Raw genomic sequence first — 27806 nt, forward strand, 5'->3', positions numbered from 1 at the left:
ATCAGCAGTCTAGTATTTGTTTCTTATTATATGTTAAACTTTTTCTGGCATAGTGAAGGTTGTCACCTGTTATGTCAAGGTCTCGGCATTCAACGCTGGGATCTTTCCAAGTGTGCTGAAACCTAATTGGTTAGGGATAAGCCTTTCCTTCATTTTAGGGGAGGAAAAAAAGGAAAGCGAGGAAAAAAGAAAAAGCTGTGGCATCTAGCAGGCATTTAAAGCATTTTTTCTTGTTGTCTCAACTCTTGTGATTTGCCAGACTTGGAGCTCATTTTTTTCCCCAGTTCTGGGCTCGCTTTGCTTTTGCCATGAATTAATTTGGGGAAATAATATACAGCAAATAATATATAGCAAATAACATAGATCAGCCAGCACTGCAGGTCTGGGGGGGAAGCTTTGTCCAAGTGTGACTCTGCAGCAGGGAGCACTGGGACACCAGAGTGCTCAGTGAGGGAAAACCTTTGTGTCCTTCTACCCCATCCAATCCCTTTGCCTTTTTTTATTATTCTCTTTTCTTTACCAGTCCTGCTGGGTTTGGTCTGTGAGATTACAGCCAGAGTGGAAACTTCTTGTCTGCAGGATTTTGGATGGGTTTGGGGAGCACCTCCCTGAGTTGTAGTTCATCTCTGCTGGTAATTTGGTGAAATCTCTCCGTGCCAGTTATTTATTTTAGTCCAAGAAGCTCAGCAGTTGTGTGTAAAGCGCCTGGTCAGCAGGATCTAACCTGAGAAGGGGATCACTGGGCTCTGGCAGAGAACTTCAGGGACTGGAGCACTCACTGGCTGAAACACAGGGACACTTCATAGAATCACAGAATGGTTTGTGTTGGAAGAGGCCTTAAGATCATCTAGTGCCAACCCCCCTGCCTGGGCAGGGACATCTGGGACATGCTGCTGGGAGAGGAGAACCTGTCACTGCCCATGCTCAGGAAGGAACAGCAAACAAGCATAAATTTTCCTTGACTTGGGCAATCACAACATAGTTTTCCTATTTTTCATCCTTGTTACATGCTCTGGCTTACCTTTTTCCAGGGTGACTCTTTGTTTTTCAGTATGCTGTTTTCTCCCCTGGTCTGAACTTAATCCCAGAAATCCACTTGGCTGGTTATCTCTTTAGACAGTAAAGTTTAGAAATTATGAAATATGTGGGACTGGCTCTGCTGCTGCTCCAGGGGTGAGGGAGCAGGGACTGGGTGGCAGTGGGGGAAAACGAAGGGGAGAAAGGAAGGCCACAGCTGTGAGCAGAGCTGCAGGTTATATATAGCTGCTGGATGTGGCAGTGACAGTCAGGGTGCTGTGATTGCTGCTCTAAATATGTTCTGGCCAGCTGAGGTTTGCAGCCCTGGAAAGGACCGAAGCCATGAGCAGTGGCTGAGGGACGGACAGCAGCACTCACTGGTTTCCAGCACACCACAGCTGGGAGGGGGGTTACTTTCAGTGGGTTGAGAGCAGCATGCTTGAGTGCCTGCTGTTTAATTCAGCAGACAGGGTTAACTTCTGATAAATAATGTCTTTGCTAATGGAGTGGGGAAAAATAACCCAAGGTGGGTTTTTTGGGGTGCTTCGGTGAGGATGTACCGTGGGAGCACCGCGGGGTGGATGGCACGGGCTGAGACACACCTTGGAGTGATTAGTGTCTTATTTTTACTGTCAGCCTGTGCTAAGCTTCTCCTGTGGAGGTGCAGCAGTAATTCTTGGTTGAATGTCTTCTCTTCCAGCCCTGAATCCCAGCCCAGCTGAGGTGACTGCAGGCACTGTAAGGATGCGGATGAGCGCAGAGGAGGAGCTGGAGAAGGACGGGCTGAGGATGTGCTCCCTCCTGCAGGTGGGTCACCACTGCCACCTCGGGCTCTGTGTGTCATGTGGCCTGTGCACCTGTCTGTCCTGTGCAGCATGGACAGAAATGTGGTGTATTCCAGTGTGTCCCAGGGCTCTCCTGGGGGTGTCGGGAGCTGATGGCTGAAGGAAGTGATCACGCAGTGGTTGGTCCTGTTACCTTGAGCCCAGCACTGCTCTGATGTTGGAGCAGGTCTTGGGTTGTGCTTCCAGGTGCCCTTGAGAAGGGGGCACTTTTTATTTTTGCTTCTGGACATCACTGTTCAGACAGCACAGGGTTCAGATGTCCTGTGTGTCTGTACTCTTCTCCTGGCTTGGGCTCCTCTATCTGTGTGCTAGTCACTGATTTATTTTATTTCCCCACCCCTTAGAAGCCCTAATTGTACCTTACTGAATGTCCATCTATCCCATGGTGTGGATGAGGGGTCAGGAGAGCGATGCTTTTTCCCCTTGGCTTCTGTGGATGGAAGAACTGTGCTTGGAAATAACACTCCAGTTTTCCATTATGCCGTTCCAGGCTTTTGAAGAAGAAATTGGGTCTCGCAGCAGAGCCAAGCCATTTTACTTGTACAAAACGAAGCTCTGAGGCTGAGCATTAGTGAGCAGACTGGTGGGGTTCACCCAGTTCATGGCCGTGTGCTAAATGGCAGTGTCCCCGTGGAAATGGGGGTTTTCAAACCCTAGAGTGAGTTCTACCCAGCTTCTGATGTGCCACATCTGGAGACTGCTTGTTCCTAGACTTTATTAAATAATCAGCGTTGGGAATACGGTGACTGGACTGATGCTGTTTGCTGCAGCTTTCCTGACACACTTCCAGTTCTGCAGCCTAAATGCAGCCTGTTAAACTGGTAGGAATAAACCAAGGGACCCTGCAGCACGTGGTGTGGTGGGATCCACGTGCACCCTCAGCCCCCTGAGAGCTGTCCTCCTTGAGGTTCCCTCAGTTAATTGCATCTGGGGGGGTCCTCAGCACCTTGTGTCAGTAACTGTGCAAATGCAGTGAGTGCCGTGGCTCTCTGGGTTGTCTGACTGTTACAGGTGGAGAATTGGGCGTGAGGAAGAGGGTGAAGCTTTTGTAGCTTCACTCTGCCTTCGTGAACAGAGTCAGGCTCTCTTGGGAGGGAGAGTAGAGAGAAGGGAATTGAATTTTATATCCCTTGGTATCTGCCACTGAAAGACAGTAATAATGCATGTGGAAGGTCCCTGGTAAGTGGGAAGGATTCCTTGGTGTTCCATCTGCAGAAAATCATGTTGTTGGTTACTGAAGGGCTGGCACTCGATCTGGATCATGGCCTTGTAGCAAAGTGTGCCACCCCCCCTTGCTCATGGTCCTGTTCTGGCCCACGTGGCTTTTCAAAACCTTGTGAGGCAGCTTTGAGAACCAAACTGAGGATCTCTGCTCTAGGACTTGGCCTTTTTCTCTCCACTCCTCTTCTCCCCCCCCCCTCCTCTAGTGTCCTCTCCCTCCCAGTTCATTTGTTTTTAAAATGATTGTGCTATTGTGTGCATCAATACACGCATGGCCTGTCTTGTTTTTCTCTTGGACTGAAAGTGCAAAGCAAATCTGTTTATGGTTTTGGTGAGCTAATTCTTCCCCACCCTAGATTTTTAAATAGACTCTTTCTTTACCAAGCCTGCAGAGCTCGCAGGATGTATTGAAGTAATGGGAAAAATATGCTGTGTGTTAACCTTCCTTTTTTGTAAACTTTATTTACAAGACCCTATTCCTAGCAGTGTATCTGGGAAGTGAATATCTGGATGTTAAGGCAAGTAGAAGACTTTGAATTAGCAAAATTGGAGTTTAATGAGTGCGGGGAGAAAATGTTTTGCATTTCCACTTTCAGCACTTGGATTGTGGAGCGAGATCGAGCGAGCTGGGCTTGGTTGTCCCTTCAATTATTTATTTTCTCTTCCTGCAAATCCCAGTTCTCAGGCTGGGCTGTTCCCTGGGCTGCCTGTTACCTCCTCCAAAGCAGCTGCTGGCCCAGGCCTTGCAGCTGAAGGTAAGAGCAGTGAGGAATGCTCTTGGCCTGTAAATAGTCCCTTGGATTAAGGGCTCGGTATGTCAGTGGTGTGTTGGAAATGTTATTTTTACCTCTTGATTTCATCCTTCCCACGAATCAATCTCAGACCTGTCTGTTTAGGTTAACAACCTTTTTCTACATCCTCGTGGGGGTTTGCACAGCTCAGTGTGCAGCATTTTCATGGGGGTGTTTTGGCTGCTGGAGGCAGATCTTAACTCCACTGTGGGAGCACTAGAGAAGCCCCAGGGACACCAGTGTCCAAGATGCCTGAGTGCTGGCTTGGTTCCCTGTGCTGAATCTCTGCTGCAGCCTGCCCACCTCAGTGCTGCCCCTCCTCACCTCAAAGCCTGGCTGTGAGTTATTTCTGTTGAAAACTATGAGCTGCCTGTGGGCAGTAGCTCCACGTGGAGATACAGGGCTTTGTGCCACCTGGGCTAGTGGAACGTGTCCCTGCCCATGGCAGGGGGGTTGGACTAGGTGATCTTTAAGGCCCCTTCCAACCCAAAGCTGTTCTGTGATTCTGTGGCCATCACATGTGCAAATGCTCTTCTCCAGCCCGGGCTCTGCAGGGCTTGGCTGAGGCCTCTGGGTACTCCTGTAACATAAATAAGCAGGAGTAGGATTTCAAAGCAAGCAAATTTTTGACATAGTTGATGTCATGCCTCTTCAGCCCTGTGTTTAGGGCCCAAGGATCTGGAGGCCCACGGCTGCTAGTTTGGTCTTGTTGCTAATAACCCTCTGGAACTACTTCTGCTGAGCTGGTTCTTGCAGAGGACTGAGTGGTTCATCCTGATCTGGTGGTGATAGGAAAACCAGGACCCATGGGGAGAGAAACAGGGTGCTTTGACAAGACTGAGGGCTCTGCATGAAACCTCTGGTCCCAGCTGCAGCATCGGACGTGCTCCTCGCTGGGGTGTGTGGTCTGGTGGTGTGGAGTGACAGGAAGGTCTTCTGGTGAGTAGTCCTAAAGCAGAATGGGCTGGGACAGGTTTATCCCACTCATTCATCACCATTCCACCCAGAACCTCTGCTGTGCTGGTGAAGAGCAGGTGGGGAAAAGATAAATTTAATTTCCAGACCCAGAGAGAAGTTTTTCCCAGGAGCAAATGTTCACCTGCAAATCTGCAGCAGAGCACAGAGCAAAGAATTGCCCACTCGAAGGGTCTGCAAAGCAGAATTGTCTTTTAGCCATGTAATCTGGTAGTGCTTGGTGTCTTCCTTCTGTAGCAGTCTTTGTGGAGGTGAGGTTCTCTCTGGGTTTTTTTCTTCTCTCTTCCTGTTAAGCCTGTGGTGTTTGGTGTCCTTAGGAAGGTGATGGTTGGGGGTTAGCACTGCATGGTGCTCCTCATTCCCCAGGCAGGTTGCCATAGCCCTGAGCACAGAGCTGTGGAGCCTCTCTTACCTCTCATTTTCCTGTCTCCCCAGTCAGGTTCCCAGCTTGCTGCTCAGATGCAGCTTTCTGATTGCCTTTGCATCCCTTTCCCTCATCCCTCCCTTGCTACTCCTCTTCCTTGCTGACCTATTTGCTCGGGACATGTATACAATATCTGTGACAAATTAAAGTGCTTGTACTCAGAAGGATGAGGCCACTGGATGCCTAAATGCTGTATGAACTTCTTGGCTAGACCCTCACGAGCAGTTTTGACTCCCCCTGCATTGTATTTCATGAAAGGCAAATTCCATTCTGTGTGGCCCTTTCCAAACCTATTGCCCAACACTTTCACTGTTTGTCATCAGCTGAGAATGATCTGAGCACTGCAGATATCCACAGATGTGGTTTGATTGTCTGTTGTATTAAAAACCCCGTCTGTGGTCATCGTGTGTCAGGAGGGTTTGGGTTTGCTGTTTGCAAGGGCTTCTCCCCGAGCCAGAGCTCTGCAGGGTTAGGGGTTTGCAGAGGTTCTGGCCTGGGCTCTGCTCTCCCTCTTGGCAAGGTGAGCTGTGCCCCTGGAAGGCACTGGGGAAGGTGGGGAGCTGGTGCTGCTGGGGCTCCAAGGGCAGGAGGCTCCCAGGAGCAGCCAGCCTGGATGCTGCCAAGATGCCTCCAACCATCCCTGCCCGACCAGGGTGCCCTGAGGGCGTGGAAGGCTCCAGCAAAGGCTGTGTCTGACCTCTGTGAACGGCCTGGGGAATGCTGAGAGATGCTTGGACGGGTTTTCTTTAGGAAGGGAAAGCAACTGTGCCCGTGCCTGTGAAAGCCTGGGTGAAGTCCTTTTGGTTGTTTTGTAGCAACACACACTGATGGCCCCATCAGGTTCAAGGAGAGGCTTCTGAATGTCTGGCTCAGTGCTCAGGCTGCAATATTCTGTTTCATCAGAGGTATTTATGAATGAAGATGCAAATGCAAGGTGAAATGGTGAGTTCTCACTCACTGGAGGCCACCCTTCAAAACGGTGATTCACTGCAGAGGAAAAACACCTTATCTGCCAGCTTGATCTGGAGCCTTGTGAGCACTTTGGTGGTTCAGCTGTCTGCAGCACTGGGGGGTTGTCTGTTTTATTTTATTTCCAAAACAGCCCTTTGAACGTCTTGGGCTGGAAGGGAAACTCCTAATGATTCCCTGTGCCAGTATAATTCAGAGTAATCTCTTGTCAGTGCAAAATGGGAGGGTTTCTGACTAAAGGTGATCCTTTAAGGGGTGATTTCTGATAACGAACTAGACTGGGCCCGCACAAGTCCTGAGTTCAATTACTTGCTTTGCTCTAAGCTTCCTGTGACCTTGGGCGAGTTATTTAAAATGGCTCTGTGCCTCATTTCCCTTTCTGTGACACAGTGGTGACAGCATTTCCCTCCCAGCCAGGAATTGTGTCAGTGGGAAGGTGGTCCCAACCCTTTTCTGTAGCTGGTGTGTGAAAAACATGGATGGAGTAGAAAGCATGACCATCTCCTGGGCTGTTCTCCTGGGAAAAACAGACAGGATGATCCCTTTAAATGGTTTTACAGGTGCCCAGAGAATATGTTGCATGAGACCCTGGGGCTCCCAGCAGAACTGCAGTAGCAAGGTGGTTGCTGCTTGTGCTGAGAAGCTTTCCTTAGCTCTCCAGTGCTTTGAACAGTGCTGCAAACCACTTTGCCATCTGTCTCTGGGAGGTATGGACAGTGTTCCAGCAGGAATCCTTGGAGAGTTCCCTTAGCAGACCCTCTTGCTGCTGTTCTGACTGAGCCCGGTCGCTCTGGAAGCAGCTCCACACGAGGACTCGTGATTGATCTCAAGAGTGTTGCCCTTGAGGTGTTTGTCTGCAGAGCTGCCCTGGCTGCTCCTGACATGATCAGGGATGAATCCTGCAGGCTGTGAGTGCTGTGTCCCCCGGACACTGGAGGCATCCTCTCGCCTCATCCTTTGCCAGCGGGGGAGCGGGGGATCGTGTGTGAGGGAGTTCCCACCGTCCTGAGCTTTATCCAGCATGACACACTGTCATCTTGGTGCAGGATCACTGGGATGCTTCCAAGTCTGCTCACTCCCAGCCCAAGGAAGAAAGCAGGTGCCTGGAGGCCCACGTTCTCTTAACCTGACTGCGAGAAATGAACTGCTGGCCTGGAAATGAAAGGCTCCATCATGCCCTTACCAGTCTGCCATCCCCGTTCCTGTGTTTGCAGGCTGCCTGCTGACACAGCATAAATGTCATTTTTACCTTACAGTCCCCCATGCTGACTCCTACAGTTTAGTTTATCCTGCTGTTTTCTTAGTTCTACGAAACAGAGTTAATAATGTTGCTGTGCCCTTCACCCTAATGATGATGATGAATGTTTTAGACTGGTGTAATGAGACCACCCTTCATTTCTTTCTGAAAAAGGAGGAGGAAGTCTTGATTTCTGTCTCTCTGAGGTTATGACATAGGCTGTGATGCCTTTAGTGGTGTAAACCAGGAATATATTTCTGTTATTCATGGCGTACTTTGCAATGAGAACTTTTCCATGTTCAGTTGAAGGGCTGGGAAATTTTAAATTCCTGACAGATTTTCTCCAAAGGCTTCAGGTTAAATCAACTGTAATGAAATGACAGTCTTCATGTGGCAGAGTGATTTATTTTTTTTAATTGACTCATTTCATTCCCTTATTTCCATGGAAAGATGTCGTTCCCCTCCTGCACCCTGTCTCATCTAAGTCATGCAATTTTTTGTGAAGGGTGGGATGGTTTCAAGAGGGCAAAATGCAGCTCTCCTGTAAGCAGTGTAATGATAGAAAACAGGCACAAATCCTTCCTCTGATTTCTCCCATCACTCCCCTTTGTCACCTGTCTGCAGGTCTGGATTTGAGCAAATAAAGCAGCTCTTTTATTAAACTCTGCTGCAGGACTGCCCTAAGCAGACAGTGAGCTGGGGTGGTGAGGTGGTAGCAAGTCTCTTTGCTCATGAATGTATAAAATATTTAGAAAACTCATCTAAGACAGTTATTGGAGATGTACCAGTAGCTTCACACCTGGCTGCATGATTGCCTCAGGTTGTCATTTTTACGAGTGTATTTTCGAAGCCTGTGGGCAAGACCCGAAGATAGGTTTGATATGGCTTGGCAGTAACAGGCATAATGGCAGCAATTTGCATAATGATAGTAATTTCCTTCTTATATCTTAGATTTGGTTTGTAAGACCATGCTGCAGTGTGACTTACTGTTTTAAGTGTTTGTCTCTGTTGGCAGTTGGCAATGTATTAGCTGCGACTCTTTACAGAAATAAGTGTTCAGTGTTGGAGCTAAATTGAATAATATGGTGGTGGTTGTGTCTTAATCTTCCAAATAGCTCTCTTTAAGTTTGCTACATTGATGTCTGAAAGGCTTAAAAATAATAAACTCCATTGTGCAGAGCTTTGAATACAGAGTGGAGGCTTAGTAATTGCTGGCAGTTCATGGGTAGACTCGCTGGAACGTGGCAAGGAGGCAATTCTCTCAGCACGCCTGGGCTTTTGAAAAGAATCTCCTTGTGTCAAGGCCACAAATTGATGAGGACATCAATATTTGGAATTAAGGCTTGCGGGAGACCTCTGTCCAAAACCCCAAACCCTTTAATTGGGCTGTCATATCACTTCAGAACACCTCCTGTCTTCCTCCTCTGTCTGCTGGGAACTGTTTCCATCCCCAGCTGTTGGGCAGGGTAAGTGGAGTGGGCTCCTCTTCCAGCTATCAAGAGGCTCCACTGGCTGGTTGTCAGCAGAGAGCTGAGGTCCTGAGCCCTCATCCCCAATAGGAAGATGACAGCCCAACTCCCAACCTCCTGCTTCTTACAGGAAGAGGGGGAAAAACCCCAGTGCATGGTCGGTTGTTAATTTTTGTAATGCAGTCCCGGGGAATCGAGTGTCAAAGGGGAAGCTCTGAAAGCAGGGATCTGGCTTTGCTGATTTTTCTCAGATGTCTATGTTCCTCTGCATCCTTGTGAATGAACTTTTAAAGGAGGAGTTGCAGAGGGCAGCTAAGGAAAAAGCTGGGTGGACCAGCAGGCATGATTTAAAAAAAAAAAAAAAAAAAAAGGAGAGGGAAAGGAGGAGAACGTGATTTGTTTATCATAACTGAACTTGAAACTAATTTTAAATGTCTGTCTTCTGAGAGTAAGGAAATTCCTTTAGCTTCCAGCAGTAAATAACTGGGATGCTTTTAGCTCACAGCTGACCTACAGAGGATGGTGAGTTTTCAACTAAAAAAATAATTGACTCTCCAGTAAGAACAATTCCATTCCAAGTGTCACAACAGCTGGAGGAGGAGAGGAGTCCTGACAAGCAATGTTCATATCACAAATAACCCTTGAACTTTGTTCTGTGTCTCTGCTTGCTGTCCAGAGTGTCTTGTCTAATGGTTTTGAACAAATACAGTTCCAAAACAAGAGAGCAAGTGACTGGGATTGTGTCTGGCTGGCAGATGCGTGATCTGAATGCCCAGATCTTGCCCACAGAGATCTCAAATCGAGTCCCAGATCCATTTGTTTCTTCCTATCAATCCTAAAAGACATGGTGAGCATTTCAGAGAGAAGGGAGCAGGCTGTCCTGTGGGAGCTCTTGGGGTTCAGTGGATGAGGATTTGGTGGTAGGGATGATGTAGTTCTCCATGGCAGCTCTTGGCAGCTGACTGCTGGGGGATCTCACGCTGGCTGTGGTGAGGAGGACTTTTCAAACTCAGCTGCTCCTCAGGCCCATCTCAGCAAAGGGTTTGGCTGAGCTCTGTTCATGGTCTGCCCTTCTCTGTGCCAGCAGGGCCTGTCCTGTCCAGCACACCTGGGACCTCTGGAAGTCTGTCACTTATGTAGGTGTTAAGAAGGAACTGAACTCTTGAAAGCTGGTGTCCCAGCTGAAGGGGCTGAACACTTGCCAGTCTGACCAAATGCCTTTGAAGTCCTTGTGGTTCAGTGCTTTAATCCAGGGTATTGTCTATTTAAGGCAATGGAAGAAAACCATTCTTGCAGAGTAGGTATGTGGACTGTAAGCATCAGGACAAAATGGTAGTTCTGGAATTAGATGGTGTCCCTAATTTCCCTCTTCAGTTTTAAGTGGATGCAGCATTCTTCACTTACAGCCTCAACTGTTGTGTTGCATTGTTGTATGGGGTTGAACATCTGCCCCTTCCAGCCACAAATGCGGCTGTGTTCCAGTGGTGGGTGGTTTCTTTCTATTCAGGGATCCTTTGAGGCCTGGAAATGCTTGAGTATTAGGCATGACATAGTGACAACTGTTAGAGATCCCCTTAGCTCCCTCCTTCCAACATCTGCAAGGCCAGAGTTGGCCCTCTTGGTTTTTCCATGTACATAGAGCAGAAAGGCTCAGGCCCCACCAGCTGCTGCTGCTGCTGAGCAGAGAGCGGGGCCTCACTGAGAACCTGTCCATCCCATGCCAAAAACATCTGTGATCTCAGCCTGTAGCAGAGGAGAGGGAAGAGCTATCATCAGTTCCCTCAGGAGGGCTGTGTTGTCGGGACCACCGTGCCGGGGTCCCTCCCCTCTCAGCACCCTGGCTTGGGCAGCTCATCCTCCCTCCAGCAGCTCCTCTCTAGCTGTGCTGTCCTGCAGCGTGGCAGGGGATGGAGCAGGCAGAGCAGCTGTGGTGCCCAGCAGAGCTCGGCAGGAGCACCATAGGACATTAAAGATGGCTGGGATGCTAGAGCAGAGCTGGAACAAGGTGCCTGTCTCACACAGGTCTCTCAGCCGGGGTTTCTTTCTCGGGGCATTGTTCCAGTGATTGACTGGAGCTGGCTTGGCAAAAGCCTTTTGAATATTCATTTGGCTGAGGGGAGATGAGAGTGCTGTTGCTCCTTGAAATCAGCTTGGGGAGGGGGAAGCAAATAAGACTGCCTTTTTGTCGCTGCTAGTGCTACTTGAACTCTCTCAAATGCCTGCTTCACAGGGATAAATGATTGCAGAGGCCTCAGCCTACCTAACAAGCCTGCTCTTGTGAAGCAACAATTAGAGTGCCTGCATACTTGCCATCCTCATTCAAAAGCCCATTCCTCATTAATATCACTTTATACATATTCTTGCAGCTCGAAATGCCATTTCTCTTCTCCCCACCCATTTCCTTGTCTGGCTGTGACATACAGGAACTACACCCAGTGCTTGACTCGCCTCTCCTGACCTTTTGTAACTTGGCTCCAAACTCCTTTTTTTGGGTCTTTTGCAAAACACTGTCAGAAGGGAAAAATCCTTTGTTAAAACACAGCCAACTCCTGCCTCAACGTGGAACAGTTTGTTCTGCTGAAAGAATGAGCCAGTTCAGTGAGCAGAAAAACATTGCCATAAACCAGCGGGCTCAATAAGCTGCAAAAGCCATCGGCTGCGCGCAAGGTCTGACAGGATGACTCTGAAGCAGGATCCGTGGGGATGGAAAAACATAAGCCACGATCCCAACCTGCCAACCCCCCCTTTCTTTGCGTTCAGACAATGTATTTCGCAGTTGTCTTTTTGGTTATAGCAACTGTACGTGGGGGAATGGGAGCTGATGCCGAGCCAGAACATAACGCGGCTCTCGAAGCTGCATATTGCAAAAGGGCACGGGGGATGAAGTAATCCAAAAATGCTCAGCTGGGAAGGGGCTGCAGCACTCCTAGTCGTCAGACTGTGCTGCAGATGATCAGTTCCAAGCGCCTCTGGTACTGTTTAGTAGCTTGGTTTAGTCCTTCCCACCCACATCTTGTTTTAAAGCTCTGGACACTCTTTATTTCCCTGGAATTGCTGCGGGTCTGTCCCTTGCGTGGCCACTCGGTAGCTGGTGACCAGCCTGGCTTCAGCAAGCGTTTCTTCCTTCTCAAGGGACTTGGATACTCGGTGAGAAACCTGTGTGACAGGCTTTTGGGTTAGTGGCTCTGCAGCGGGATTGTTTCGGTGCTGGTCTAAAAGCTGACACTGGTTTTCTTTTAACAGTAGACGTTGTGCTGGCATTCAGGGCTGTAGTGCCTGAATTTGGGGCGATGGCTCCCAGGTAGGGTCACCCATATGGAGCTGAATGTGCAAGGCTGGAGGTGGGGCTGTGAGCTGAAGGGTGGGCTCCGAGGCTTCTCCCCGAGGGGCTCCTCGGGAGGGACAGGCACTGAGAGCAGCACTGAGAGCACGGCGGGTGCTCTGGTGCCATCAGATGCTCACAGCCCAGCTCCTCACCAGCTGGGCCAAGCCTTGGGTATCCCTGTCAGAAATTTGACATGGACTAAGGTCTACCTCTGGTTTTTATTCATTACCCTGAGCTCCCCAGTAGATTTTTGGCTTGGAGCCAGTTCAGTAATTTCAGGTAATAAAACCCCAAAGAAGTAGATTTTAGGTGTAACATGCCCCTTTTCACTTGCATTCCTAAAGGATGCTTCTGCCAAAGCTGGTCTTGCCCTGCCTAAGTGGTGATGCTTGGTAATAAGCCCTAAGGGGGATATTGCAGGGGGTGTGGCAGGATATTGGTGACCTGTGAGGGGCGGTTTGAGATGCCTGTGATGAAGCTGAAATGGCAGACAGAGCCCTAGCAATGCAAGCAAAGAGAGAACCTGCTAGAGGAAGCACAGGGGACCGAAATGGGACCTCCTGTGTGTTTATGAGCATGACCGTACTGTTCTGTTCAGGCACAAACCGACCTGCTGGCATTCCCTAGCTGAGTGTGAGGTGATGGGAGACCCGGATACGGACGAGCTGAGGGATTTCTTGAAGCTCCTTTAATGCTTTGTGGTGAGCTGCTGGTAGTGCTAACCTTGGAGCTGGTTCTGTCGAGACATGAGTATCTGTCTGCTGGACCCTTTCCTTTGGGGGAATGCCAGGAATGTTTTGCAACATGGACAGAATGTGAGGATTGGAGCTGTGGAGGTGGATCCCTGGGATGCTGGGACTGTGAACTCTGCTAAGGTAGTGCAACGCAGAGCAAATCTGTAATGAAGCCTCTGTGCCAAAAGAGATTATTACTTTTTTGGAAGATGTTAATGGTGTGATTGCATAACGTTTATTTTGTGCTCAATCAGATGGATGAGGGCAGAGGAAAAGGAGTGAATTAATGTTAGTGATGTTCAAACAGAAGCACGCAAAGCTCCAAGGGATGATCAGTGGTTTTGTTTGGATGTGTGTCGTGGTGGTTGTTTTTTATTCCTCACATTCTCCTGAAATATAGCACAGGCTTGTCTCTAAGGGGGGCACATTGCCAATAGTCTAAAGGTTATATTATCCCAGTGACCTATTTTTATACTGTAATCGCGTTCTGTTTCAGCCAGCCCTTTCTAACCTTCCATCTTGCTCAGTTTTGTGCCTGTCTGGGGAAAAAAAAAAGGCAGAGATAACTGCCATTAGCCAGGGCAGCCTCTGCCCAGGTACCAGCACACAGGTGAGGTGCTGCTGTTAGAGGAGCACGAGAGCAATCCGAAATGGGAACAGCTTGGAAATGGGTGACAACTTGAGACGGGGGTTGAGGAGCGTTGTGGGGCAGAGGAGAGAGAGGGCTTCTCTTAAAGGCAGGTTTTAAATGGAGAAGTCCAGCAGTTTGGGGAAGGGTGAAATTTTAATGAATAGCTCTGTTTAACGGGCCTAAATGGAAAAGACGCTTTTCTGCTCTGGGCCTGCCAAGGAATGGAGAATGAATTCGATTGTTCGGTCAACCGGCTCCCACTGCATTTAGACTGTGCCCGCCGTTTCAAAGCCAGGCTTAAGCTACAAAGCACCCTGACCAGTTGGTATAAAGAGAAATTGTTCCTTAGTACAAATGTTGACTGTGGTGCTGCTTGAAGCTCAAAACTGCTGAAATTTGTGCGTGTGTTTGTACATTTGTGCAACGCAAAATAGTGAGATGTGAAGAGGCTTTTCTTTGGGGTTGTGCTTATTGTGTTGCTGGTGGCTCTCCTTGTTCGTGTTGAGGTCACCTGAGCTCTGAGTGCCTGCAGGGACAGTGTGGTACCGATCTGTTCTGGAGGGGGAAATCTTGTCGATGGGAACTTTCAGTCCTGTACAGGGTTAAACCCCAAAAGAATTAAGTGTGTCATGAATTCGGCCTGGATTATGAACCAGGCTCTGGATGGCAGATGCTACCTCCAGGTGCCAGCCCTGGGTGAGGGCTGGAGATGTGTGCTGGGAGCTGGGGTGATGCTCTGCTGCTGGCATTTTTAGGCTGCTGGAGATGTTCCCATCCTGTGACTTCCTCCCAGCTGCAGGCTTTGCAGAGATACTCAGGGAGGATGCTGGACTCCAGCTAGCAGGGATGCACAGCCACAGACTGGGAACAGAGGAGCTCAGCCCTGCCAAATCTTGCCTCTTGTTCTCTGTCAGAGAGCTGTGCTGGCCCAGCTAAAAGAGAGGTGCCATCCACACCTTGGAAGTCTCTGTGGAGAGGTGCTCTGTTCCCTCTGTCTGTCTGTGCTGAATCACAGGGATGGGACCTGGAGAGGTCTTGGAGTTACCAGAGCGTGTCTGTCCACCCAGCGTGTCCCTGGAATGCATTGGCAATAGCCCCCACCGGGCATGTTTTGGCAATAAATTAATCAAGCTGGTGAAGCTCCTACGTGGCTTCTCATGAACAGACTGCAAATGGAGGATGAGTGTTAATGCCCAGCCAAAGAGGAAGAGTCCCAGGACTGCCATGGCTGGCATCAGAGCAGCCATGGAGCTGTTTTCCTTCCCTCCCCAGCACCCTGGGAAATGCCCCCAGTGCTGCCCAGGGCAAACTGGGTGTCTGTGGGGCCGGGGGACCTGCTGTGACACACAGGGGTGCTGGGAAGGGGAAGGCAGCTCAACCCTCTGCTCTGGGTGCTGCAAAGAGCATCCAGTTGCTGGTGTTGGCCACAGGGATAATTTATTTAATGGCCTTTCTAATTACAGTGGGAGTTGGGAAGTAACTGTGGAATTCCCAAAGACAGCCGTGCATCTTCTGGGCCTGGCTGGAGGTGGAGCCTGAAGGGGAGAGACAAAAACTCAGGAGCATCAACTTTTTTTTCCTCTTTTGATTTTTTTTTTCCCTCTTTCCCCCCAATATGATGCTATCAGCTGGGGCCTGCAGAGTTTCAGCTTAAAAACAAACCGCTTTTATTTAAAGTGCCAATATTGTGCTTGGCTCCATATGAGACAGAAACATCAACTTTGTCTCTGACCTGAGGAGCGTGTCTGCCTGCCTAGCAGGCACTGAAAGTGTTGAGAAAACTGTTATTTTATTTCTATTTTGGTGTTGATCTTTTTTTAAAAAATAGGATTTTTATTAATTTCATTTTATTTTAACGGAGCATTCACTCCTCAGCAGAGCACCAGAGCCCACAGAGCACGTAGCCATCTCTTGTGGAGCCTTGTCCCTGCTGTCAGCGTGGGCACCCAGGAGCTGGCTGGGCTGGGGGCAGAGGAGGGCAGCTGTCCTGGCATCCCTGTGCCTGGCTGGTGGGACTGGCTCTGCTGTGTCCTGGCTGGTGACGCTGCCTTGGTGGGTTTGCTGGTTGTTGTTTCTAGGCGAGGTTTGCAAAAGGTCACAAAAATTAATCTTCTAACTGGGGACCTTGGCACTGCGGGGAAGGAATGTTTTGCATTAACAACCTAACTCGTTAATTCAGTGAAACATTTAAAACCAAACCAGTTACATCCAGCCAAGCTGGAAAAAGCTGAAAGTTCAGACTCAGCAGCGCAGATTTCGAAACCTCCCTTTGTTAATCTCTGCAGAAGTAAATTTTCTGCAATTGCAAAGCTCACTGTGACCAGTCTGGGCATTGTTTCCCTCAGTGGAGGCAAAGCTGCTCTGCAGAGGGTTGATGGTGTGTACCTGGAGCTGCCTGTGAGGATGGGAGGGCTCCTGTGCTGGGAGGAAAGAGGGTTTTTTGGGGGAGCATTGCAGGAGGGGGTTGATCATACCAGGGCTGTAGGTTTAGGACTGTCTCTAGCAGAAGTGTTGCGTTGTTCTCGTGGATTGGGATGATGGATTTCACAGCTTCCATCTTCCTCCTCTGTTATGATGTTATGAATTGCATGTGGCCAGAGTAGCCTTTGTTTCCACCTTTCCGTTCAGCATCTCTGTGAGCATCACAGAGAATTGGTTTAACTCTGCTTTGAGTCAGCTTTCTCTCAAATTTACAAGCAGTGTAAGGTTAAGGTGCATTTGCCCTGCTTACTCTGCTACCTCACCATGAAGTTAGTAGGTTTAAATGAAATAGGAACCATGAATTTAGGTGCAATCCTCTGTCTTCCTGGCTGTCAGGTAGCTCTTCCTTTCAGCTAATGGCTCACTGCTCCAGTTAATCGTAAAATAATACATAGGAAATGGAGTTCTTCACTCATGGCTGTGCAGATGGGTCTGAGGCATCTGCAGTGGTGGTTTATGTACTGAGATCAGTTGTAAAGATGTTTTTCAACTGATTAATTTTGCTGCCATTAATTTACTCTATCCATTAAAACAGTCTCATTTTAATGGTGAAGAAATAGTTGAATTATCAATTCTGTTATGTATTAGCGGTGTATTAAAGTATTAAGTGCATTCCAGAAGGTGAGCAGTGAATAAAACACACTCCCAACATGTGGTTATGCAACTGTTCCATGGAAATGAAATGGACAAACAGTACACTTGATTAAATTTTTTTTTTTCTCCAGTAAATTGCCACTGTGATTCACTTCCAGCTAAATTTGCAATCTGTGTTCTCAGGTGGCATTAATATTGGAGCCCCACAGGAGAGCTGTGGTGGCTGGGGCTGCTTTGATTGCATTTTGAAGGAAAGTTGTTGGAGGGAGCACAGGGCTTGATGCAAATGTGCTGGTAAATGAAATGCAGAGCTTTTAGGTTCCCTGTAGGTGGGTCAGGCCGTTCACATTTACTCAAAATAATAGCAGTGGAGTGCTCGGGAGAGGCACTTTGTTAACGGGGCACAATGGGGGGCTTTGTGTATCGCTGATGCTCTGTATCAAATTTACTCTGTTGACAGATAAAAATCATCTTTTTTGATATCTGGTACTCCATAAACCCTGGGTAAGATCCGTCTGGGACTCGAGCTGTCTCAGTAACGGAGACTCTGGAACTGGATCTCTTATCTGGAGTTTGCTTGAAAGGAAAAAGCTTGCAGAGGGCCCAGCAGCCTCTCCCTGTGTCAAAGCTGCAGGACAAAATGAAATAAGAATTCTCTTTTACCATCACTTCCCTGACATGAAACTTCTCTCAGCTGTGTTTTGTAGCTTTCAGGATGGTCTTATTGTTTTTTCCTTAATTGGCTCGACTTGGAAAGGTCATTGCATCCTGCTAGACTGTGTAATATTTAACTTAGCATCAGAAATGAGGATCTCAGGATTGGTGTCAAATGGAAGCTGTTCCCCTCTGAATAGCACAGCCCATTCATAGCCATCCAAGTATTCCACTTGCTAATGCTAATGGATAACTTTCTGGCCCTCTGCAGAGGGAAGGACTGACCACAGGAAGGTGGGATGAGAGCAGCACAAAGCAGGTATTGAGACGTGCAGTCCTCGCTGTCTAAATCCAGCTCACAGCTTTAAGACCTGTTTTATTTAGAGCTATTTTTAAAGAAGTTATAATTTCTGCTCTTCACAAAGCTTTAGCATAGCAAGCAGTCTTTTCTGATGCCAAGTTCAGTGATGACTAACACTATTTACAGGACTCTTTTGTAATCTCAGATCTGCCCACATTGACGGGAAGTTACGTTTTCCCATCAGTCTTTCAAATGGTGCCGGAGAGTTGCTGAGGCCAGAGCTGGCCATCCAGGCTCTCCCATTTGGAAAAAATGATGCCAGCTTTCAGAACAATTTAAAAAAAAAAAACAAAACAAACAAAACAGCAAAGTTGGGGAGGTCAAATTTTACCTCCTCCATTTGATTTTTTTTTTTTTCATGAAGACCTTTCATTCCTCTGTTCTAAAAACTACTGACAAAACTAAGCACAGGAGGTATTGCATAAGCACCACCAAGTCATTTGCCTGATCTGCATTTCTCAGTGCATGAGATCAGCTCCAAATATCTGATCTGAGAAAGCTACTGGTGCACAACTGGTGTAACTGATAGGAGTTACCTCTGTGAGTCATCTCCTAGGATGGTAAGTAATTTTTTTTTTTTTTTTAAGTTCAAGTTTTTACGAGTGTTTTTATAAAGCTCTGTTACTGTAAATCCCAGAAAAATCTGGCACAGAGTCTTTATAGTATGAATCAGTGTGTCCATGTGCTTCCAAGTGACCTTGCAGTCTGGAAAAATACCGTTTTATCCCTCTGTTTAAGAGAGAAGAGAAAAAAAAAAGCAGAGTTGCTGTGGAGAAGGTTGACAGAGGGGTGTCACCAGGCAAGTGATTCCTGGTGCCAGCTACAGCGGCTTTACTGCCCTTGGGTCATGATGTCAGGCACAGAGCATTCGCTGTGCACATCAGGCCAGGGATAAGGTTGTGGTAAAGCCCTGGCCAGCCCTGGCCTTCCACAGGCTGGAGCAGTTTGGGATCTGCTTTCCTGAGTTTCAGGGAAAAAGGAACACCAAACAAAAACAAAAGAGAACATATTATTCCTTTGTTTGTTTGTTTGTTTGTGGCTTTGTTTGTTATTTAAATGTATCAAATCTCTGGTCACCCCAAGCCCAGAAAGAGGGACTTGCCTTAACAAGAAATTACACTTTCCTAGGGAATATCCCCAATGCACTGAGTGGTGCGAGTGCCAAAAGCTGCAGAGGTGGTGGGAGGGGAAGGCTGGGAGCCAGGAACATTGTGATGCTGCCCTTGAGTTTTGGAGCCTCTACCTTCTCTTGCAGCTCCAGATGAAGACTCACAGATGCTGTTGAAACAGTAATGAAGTGTGCACAGGGTGGGAAGGGAATCTCCCAAATGCTTTGCAGGCTTGCTGAGCAAGGAGAGCTAAAAGATGTGTTCCAGTCTGCAGCCTCCTCGCTCCCTGCAGCAGAGCTCCGGGCGTCTGCAGGCAGAGGCTCTTGGCACGGGCACAGTGCTTGGAGCTGGTGAGAAACTTCCCGACTGGATGGGTGGAAAATGCTGATTTTGAAGAAATTGAAGTGTTCTGTGGGGAACGTGTGGATTTTTCATTAGGTTCTGCTGATGGAAAGCGGGCGGCTTTCCCAGGTGCCCTTGCCTGGCATCACCTCCCACGTGGGGCTGAGCTGGGACCCCGGGCACACAGGGAGCCCGGGCACTGCTCTCCCTGACAGGACACCACAGATGGGTCCTGACAGGGCAGGGGGAGCGGAAAATTCAGTGGTTTTCCTCCTCGAATGAGAATTTGATGTGGGCTGTAAAAGAGGTGTGTTTGTTTTTAAACAGGTAATTCACTGGCTGTAGGTGTGAAAATAATCTAAGGTCAAGTTAAATTTTTCAATCAAAAGGGGCTGAAAAATGATTTATTGAGGGAAACAGTTGAATACTAGGATAGCTGTGCTTTGTCAAATGCCAGAAGAGCTAACCCCTTCTCTCTCTCCTTGTCCTCAGGTTCAGTGGCAAATATGAACGTTTGTCAACATTTGACAGCAGCTCCTTCTGGCATCATGAATCTGCTGGAATCTGGATGGCAGAGCACTTGCAACAGTGTTTTTTAAACTTGAATTTGACTTAAATGAAAAAAAAATAATCACCTGGATCAATCGTTGTGATGGCTAGCAAAAGGAAATCCACAACTCCCTGCATGATACCAGTAAAAACACTGGTGCTTCAGGAGACCGAGCAGGACGCTGTGGAAGACGATCACGAAGGAACACAACCAGAGGCTGCCGCGGAAGGGCCGGCAGCGAGCGATGCCGGTGCTGGGAACGGTAACGGCGGAGCTTTGCCCAACGGGCACCGCGGCGTGGCCGACAGCGACACTTACGTCTGCAAGGCTTGCGACTTTGGATCCCAGGACGTCCATCAGTTCTTTGGGCACCTGGACTCCGAGCACTTGGACTTCAGCAAAGACCCCGCGTTCGCGTGCGCTCCCTGCGGCTTCCTGGCCAACAGCCACGAGGGGCTCTCGCACCACAACGCGGAGTCGCACGGCGGCGAGACAGGCTTTGTCTGGAGGGTGGCCAAGCAGGATGGGCGTACTACTGTGGAGCAGAGTCTCTGTGAGGCCACCGGCAGCCACGACCTCCCGGGAGAGCTTCCCGAGGAAGGGGCAGACGGCCAGTCTGAAATCATCATCACCAAAACCCCAATCATGAAAATAATGAAAGGTAAACCCGAGGCCAAAAAAATCCACACGCTGAAGGAGAACGTGTCGAGTCAGTTGGGCGGTGAGTCAGAGGTGAAGGATGGGGAGCATTTGTTCCCAAATGGGTCCGTGCCAGTCAGTCAGCCCACTGCAAGTTCAACAAAGTCATCCCACATAGTGAATGGCTCCATCATAGGAAACGTGCCCGTTCTGCAGGCAGGGGTTGCTCAACTTGTGTCGCTGCAGCAGCAACCCCCGTTGCATCAGCAGCTGCCTACATCCAAGTCCCTTCCCAAGGTGATGATTCCCCTGAGCAGCATTCCAACGTACAACGCCGCCATGGACTCCAACAGCTTCCTGAAAAACTCTTTCCACAAGTTTCCCTATCCCACCAAAGCCGAGCTCTGCTACTTGACCGTGGTGACCAAGTACCCAGAGGAGCAGCTGAAGATCTGGTTCACTGCTCAGAGGCTGAAGCAGGGCATCAGCTGGTCACCGGAGGAGATCGAAGATGCCAGGAAGAAGATGTTCAACACTGTTATTCAGTCCGTGCCACAACCCACCATTACAGTTTTGAACACGCCGCTGGTCGCGAATCCCGGGACCGTCCCCCATCTTATCCAGGCAACGTTACCGGGCCACGTGGTGGGGCAGCCGGAGGGGACGGGGGGGCTGCTGGTCACGCAGCCCATCATGGCTAACGGGTTGAAGGGCACCAGCTCCTCCTTCACCTTGGCGGTGACTTCTGTCCCCAAGCCGCAGGCGGCGGCACAGCACAGCACGGTGAGCTCCAGCAGCGCCTCGGGGGTGAAGGTGGTCAACAGCGCCCAGTCGCTGCTCACCGCCTGCCCTGCCATCTCCTCACAGACCTTCCTGGATCCCAACGTCTACAAAAACAAGAAGTCCCACGAGCAGCTCTCAGCCCTTAAAGGCAGCTTCTGCAGGAACCAGTTCCCCGGTCAGGCTGAAGTGGAGCGGCTGACAAAGATCACGGGCTTGTCCACCAAGGAGATCCGAAAATGGTTCAGCGACAGGAGGTACCACTACAGGAACGTGAGAGGCGGCCGGGCCGTCTTCCCTGGAGACAGTGCTCTTGATTCCCTGCCTGAAGTCACCTTCGACGTCCCGCCCAGAGGAGCTGAGCTGAGCCCCGCGGCGGCAGCGGCCACGCCGGCCCCTCAGCACCCGCCACGGCGACAGTCGTGGCACCAGGCACCCGACTTCACCCCAACCAAATACAAGGAGCGGGCGCCGGAGCAGCTGAAGGCCCTGGAGAGCAGTTTTGCCCAAAATCCTCTTCCTGCAGAGGAAGAGGTGAACCGCCTGAGAGGGGAAACGAAGATGACACGGAGGGAGATCGACAGCTGGTTCTCGGAGAGGAGGAAGAAGAAGGTGGCGGAGGAAAACAAGAAGGTGGAGGAGGCGACTCAGCAGGAAGAGGAGGAGGCGGAGAACGGCGGCGGGGAAGGGGAGGACTCCTCGGATGAGCAGAGGGCTGCGAGTGAGAACGGCTCAGTCGACGCCTCCGGCAACAGCGCGAACTCGGCGGAGCGGAAGGTGAGTCCCATCAAAATCAACCTGAAGAACCTGCGAGTGACCGAGTCCAACGGCAAAAACGAGGTACCGGGGACCGGCGCAAACGAGAAGGGGGAAGGCAGCTCCAGCCGGCCGCCCACCCCTCCCAAAACCAAACTGAACTTCAAAAAAACGGCCCAGCAGCGGCATCTGCTGAAGCAAATGTTCGTGCAGACCCAGCGTCCCACGAACCAGGAGTATGACGCCATCGTGTCCCAGACGGGCCTGCCGCGGGCCGAGGTCATTCGCTGGTTCGGGGACAGCCGGTACGGCTACAAGAACGGGCAGCTCAAGTGGTATGAGAACTACCGGCGGGGGGTCTTCCCCCCGGGGCTGGTGGAGGTCAGCCCTGCCAGCAGGGAGGTGCTGGAGGACTACTACGAGAAGCACAAGGGGCTGCGGGAGGAGGACGTGCCCGGCCTGTGCGAGCGCTCCCGCCTCGGCGCCCAGCAGCTCAAGGTGTGGTTTGCCATGAAGGCAGAGGAGGAAGGCAGGGGCTCTGGCTCCGAGGAGGCCTGTGCCGCCAAGGGGAGCCGCAAAGGGCCGTGCGGAGCCGGCGCGGAGGCGTCGGAGAGCAGCGAGGCCTGGGAGCGGGTCGGCATGGAGGGCAGCGCCGGGACCCCCGATGCCCCCGGCCCGCCCGCCACGCGGCTGGGTAAGGTCCCTGCCCCGGCAGGGCTGGCTCCCCGGGGGAATTGGGTGGGCACGGGGCTCTGGGCCTGTCCTGTTTGGGAAACAGGCTTCAGGGAAGGGTTCAGTGTCTGAGATTTAACTGAGGAAGCGGTGAGGAACTCTCTTGTGAGAGAAGGGGGGAAGGGAAGGAGGATGAGGAGGTTCAGGCAGGGGGACATTAGTGCCACTGCCTGCCTGCCCCTTTCTGCCTCGGTCACTGGGTGCTGACACCACTCAGAAACCAGATGGGGATGGCCAAGCACCGGCCCCGTCCCGCCATGGTCCATGCACGCAGCCCCTCTCTGGTCACCTGGGATCTTCTGTGGCCTCACTGCCTTGCTTTGGAGCTTCACACACACCTCTGCCATGGCTGCAGGCCTTAGGAAAAAAAATATAAAAATCAAGTAAAATTCGTTGCTTCCCTCCTCCATCCAATTTGGAGGAGGTGGAGCGTGGGTTTGGGAGGGCCCTGCCCTTCCTGCAGCTGCTGGCTCTGGCTGTGCATCACCACCCCACGTGCTTTGCTGGGGAGCGGTGAGTTTGGGGACGGGTGGGTGGGTCAGCTTTTGTACCTGTGCCAGGGAGGTGCCCCTGCCCCTGCAAGCACCCTCTGAGCGTGGCTCTATGCCACCCAGAGTGAGGTGGTCCCGTCACCCCTCATGGTGCTCGGCAAGGGTGTGCACAGTGGACTGCTGCAGGCTGCATCCCTCCTTAGCCCTGCCAGCCCCACTTCCACAGGATTTTGTGTTTCCTGGCCCCTCTGAGTGGGGCTGCCCTTCTCTGCAGCTGACTCCGTCAAGGCTCCCAATTTTGTCCACCCTGAGGCACTTCTGCACCCCTTCCTCCCCACCCAGCATCCCACCTGGGGGTCGTGGGCCCTCGTCTGACACCTGTTCTTTTTCAGAAACAGAGTGAACTGAAACCACCAGCCCTGGAGGATCCTCTCTTACCCTTGGGAAGAAATCTGTGATCTTTAAGCAACTCACGGGCCGGCCTGATCCACAGCTGAGGAGCAGGACGTGGTGATGAAGCACTGCCATGACCTTTGAGCACAGCACACAGCACGTGCACAGACTGGGCCCTCGGTGGCCCAGCCGAGGACAGGGGGGCTGCCCGAGGCGGGGGCTCGGCTCGCCCCCGGGAAAGAGGATGCTCCTGTTTGCTTTCCAGTGACAGACTTTCAGATTTCATATTCAGATACCGATGCCTACAGCTGCCTATACAAGCATAACAAATCTCAGACATTGTGTATACAAGGTCGTTGCTTAGATATGGACTATCATGGCATAGTACTTGTTTCTTGTTTCGTTTTTTTTTTTTTTTTTTCATCTGTCCGTTAGGGTGTTTGTTCTCTAAAGGTTGGCATGGCTGCATATGTCCTCTCTGCCCTTTCTGGCCCTGGCAGTGAAGGGCTTTGTGGGCACACAGGTGTGTGTGAGTGCGTTAGGAAAGGGATCTGAGAAGAAAACTACCAGTCTTGAATTTTAGTTGAGCAAGATTCTTATTCTGACAGATGAGGTTAGAGTCAGCATTGCCCTGATAAATAGCAGGTTCCCAGACCCAGGCACCCAGTTTGGTGTCATTTTGTCCCTTGCTGGCTAGAACACTTTCCCCTGTGCTCCTGGAGACTGACTGTAGCAGGCTATTAAATCTCCAAGTCTCTCTTTAATCACTGAGAACTAGCACATCATAATTTTTGCATCCTGACCTGGAATCCTTTTCATTGTTCAGAGAGAACGGGCTGTTCTTCAGAGAACAAACACAGGGACTCGCAGCGTGGCTGTGAGTGGTTCGAGTCATTTCTGTCTCCCAGGGATCGGCGAGGCAGCGGCTCTGCTGCAGTTGGGTAGTTTCCTTCTTGCAGCCCTACATGGCAGATCCTCCTGCAGCACTGCTGGTGACTTCAAGTGTTTGTTCCAGTCTTTTTTTTTTTTTTTTTTTTTCCTTTTGTTCTTTTTCCAGGCCATGTGCAATGTTTCTGACAAAATAGCAAAATAAACTTCCCAGTTAACCTGCCTGCTGCCTGGTACCTTTACATTTTTGATGTGTGTTGTCTTGGGTGGTTGCTGTGTGATGCAACTGCTTGAAGATTTTTTTTTTTTTAAATATTCTTTTCTAATAGAAAACAAGGTCTAGAAGGGAAACTCTTGAGCTGGATAGTCCAGCCAAATGCTGTGTCAGACCATTCTGTCACAAACTAATCAAATCCCAGCTCCAAATTGGTTCCATGTCTTGCCTTCACTTTTGCTCTTGGAAGGCTCTTCCAGAACTTCACTGCCTTTGAGTGGTTAGAAACTTTATTTAAATTTCTAGTTTGAATTAATTCATGGCTGGTTCATTCCTGGTTTGTTTTGGAGCCAACATTGTCCTTTAACTTAAATAGTTTTGGTGTTTATCCGTTGATGTATTTATGGAGAGTAGTCATAGCTCCTTATTTTTGCCAAGCTAACTCAGCCAAGCTTTTTCAGTAGAAGTTTTTTATTTAGTGAGAGCTTTTTAATGTGGGAGACTTTATTGTTGGTGGTAAATGATATTTATTAGGAGGGTGGGTAGCAAACCCTGAAGGATCGGATCCAGAGATTTACAAAAAATCTGGTTTAAAAACAAAAAAGCCCTTTCAGAACCCCTTCCAAAGATGGTGTCTGATTTCTACCTTTAATTGCCTTTGCTTTTGCAATTCTTTCTTCGTCCCCTCTTTGAGGCTGCCTTGCTCAGCTGCTGGAAGGGGCTGGATCTGCTCAGTGCTTTGGCACAGAGGCTTCCCCTCGCCCGGCGGGACGTGTTGGGTGCCTGTGCCTGAGTTCATGGGGCTCCCTGGCACACAGGGATGATCCCCGTGGCCAAGTGTGACCATCTGCTGCAGATGGAGATGACCTGCACCCCAGAGAGGTGGGTGATGCTTTGGATGCACCCCCTCACACTGTGCCCCTCCCGTAGCGATGAACCATCCCCACCACGCTCTGAGCAGGGGTGGCACTGACCCAGAGCACCCTGCTGTGGCACCAGGCTCCCTAAATTTCTCTTTAGGAGCACTACTGATGGTCATGGCATGGGTGGGGGTGTGACCAGCAGCCATCCCACCTTGGCTTCGTGTTGGCTCATCCCCACTGCTGCCCTTGAGGGGCTGCACTGCCACAGCCCCAGGGGTTCACCTTCATGGGTGCAGTCCTGCACACCCTAAAATATCACAGGTGATGGGACAATCTGGGTGGTGCTAGAGCTGGAAAGCAGATGTGTGAGTCGTGCAGCCTGAGAGAGTGGGTGTATGTGCAGTGTCACCTTCAGAGAACAAATACAGGTAGGTCAATTTACTCTGTAGTGTCTATGTACATGCAGGTTTATTTAAGTACACATATATACAGTTCAGATATGCCATTGATTCTTTATTGCATTAAGATGTACATTAAACATGTACACTTTTACTAACTACTTGCTATATAAATATGTTGGAAGTGTAGTTTGCCCATTCAAGGTGATTTTCTGTGGGATTTTTGGTGTACACTTAAAGGCCTATGGCTAATTGGAAGAGTGATTCCCCACTCCATCTACAGAAATGCTTAAGGACTGTGGTATGAACTGGTCCCTTCAAACCACGTTTCCATGCACTAGCTGAAATATTTTGCACTTGGATTATAATCAGCCAGTTTTCCAGAAAAATTGAAAAGCAGTCTTGTGAGCTAGAGGGAGAATTTCCCGGTGTACACAGAAAAACCAGCCTTGAGGGTTGGAAGCTGCTGAGGTTTCTGAGCTTTGTCTCCATGCATTCATACAAGCACAGCAGGAGTTTTCTTTCTTTTGGGTCAGAGGAATTTTAAAAAGTGGTTCCATGCAGACTCCCCTCGGACGTGGTGACGGGGCTGGCAAACGCCACTGGCGTGGGGAGGGTGAGATTTAGAGAGGAAAAAAAATCAAAAAGTGATCGAGTTCCCTTTCTAACTCCTACATTCCTTGTTATCTGCATTTTTTTAGTTGACTTGAAATCTCCATAAAAGTATAAGCTGAAGATTTTTGAGGGTTTAGCTCTGTGGTCCCCTGTTTCCCTGCCGAGAAGGAGAAGCAGGTGCCATCTCCAAACAGACTCGGGTTTTGGTGCAGGACACTGGGAATGTGTTTGCATCCGAAACTGAAAGGAAAAATTGAGAGGTGGCTCGACAGTCCCAGCAGCAGCTCTTGTGGTGTTAAGAGGAAGTGTCGCCACAATTCTACACAGTGTGTGAATATTTATCATCATCTAATCAAAGATGACTATCTTGACTTGAAAGGAGGGTGTAAGATCGAAGTGATGTAGCCAGCATCAGTAAGGAAGGGAAATTTATTCTCCACCTCCATCAGCTGTGTCTGCTTGGGCTTGGCAGGCACAGCAGTAACCATCATTTTTAATCCATGTGAATCTTGTTACTTATGTCTCTGAGGCTGCTTAGATTAAGGGCACAATCCAATTGCTTAATAACCCGAATCCCTGATTTGTGCTGCCCTGGACACGGCTCCATGTTTCATTTGGGTACCCTATTTTTGAGGTCCATAATTAGCATCCTGGAAATAATTTTTTTAAATTCTTTTTTTTTTTTTAAATTTTATTTTATTATTATTTAAAGCAGGACACTAAACAAACCATAATCTACAGGCTCCTATTTCTACTTGCCTGAGAGGTGGGCGCTGATGGATATCAGGCCTGCAGCGTGGTGGGAGGTAATTTGTGTGGCTTCATGTCCCCTCCCTGCCAGGGATTTGTGTTGGTCACCATGAGAAGCAACCAGCAAAAGCAGCAGCTGCTGCAGCTGAGAGAAACCCTGTGGTCCTTTTCCTGGCTGGGGGATGCTCTGGCTGGAGCCTGCTTGGTTAATTTTTGCTAAGTGTCCCTTGAGTGTTCAGAAGAAGGAAACTATAGAAAGGCATGTTTTACACTTAGGAGTTAGGTTTTTTTTTTTTTTTTTTAATTGAAAAGCAACAGTTTGATCACATGTAGGAGTGTTTTATCCTGTCTTCCTTGCACCCCTCTCTTAAGGGTGTAACAGAGGCAACCTGATTGGAAGCTGGATCACTGGGAATCAGAAGAGAAAGATGATTTTCACACTTAGGCACAAATTACAGTGTTGACAGTATTTCAAGTACTTGTAATCTTCTCTCTCCAGTTACCCTGATAACTTTGGCTTTGCTCCTTTCAAATTGATCAGGGGCCTGATGTGATTCA

At 49.5% G+C, this 27806-nt stretch overlaps 1 protein-coding gene across 8 annotated transcripts in view; it reads left to right on the forward strand.

Moving 5' to 3' along the window:
* Positions 1-1774: 1774 nt before the first annotated feature.
* Positions 1775-27806, forward strand: part of ZHX3 (zinc fingers and homeoboxes 3) — a 43615-nt gene continuing 17583 nt past the window's right edge. For 2 of the 8 annotated variants that reach the window (XR_003571370.1, XR_003571369.1), the window contains exons 1-4: positions 1775-1824; positions 19672-22598; positions 23520-23872; positions 27214-27304. Coding sequence is in view for 6 of the 8 variants with exons in the window: in XM_027885070.1 (XP_027740871.1) it covers positions 19832-22598; positions 23520-23530 (2778 nt within the window). In the remaining 2 variants the exon portion in view is untranslated. Of the gene's footprint in view, positions 1825-11579; positions 12096-12798; positions 13149-13601; positions 13618-18046; positions 18289-19671; positions 22599-23519; positions 27188-27213; positions 27305-27806 lie in introns of those variants that run through there. The other 6 variants (XM_027885070.1, XM_027885076.1, XM_027885072.1 and 3 more) reach the window with 6 other exon arrangements.

Source organism: Empidonax traillii, unplaced genomic scaffold, assembly GCF_003031625.1.
Source record: "Empidonax traillii isolate 1590-97213 ecotype Southwest subspecies unplaced genomic scaffold, ASM303162v1 scaffold160:size908849, whole genome shotgun sequence".
Taxonomy (NCBI): Eukaryota; Metazoa; Chordata; class Aves; order Passeriformes; family Tyrannidae; genus Empidonax; species Empidonax traillii.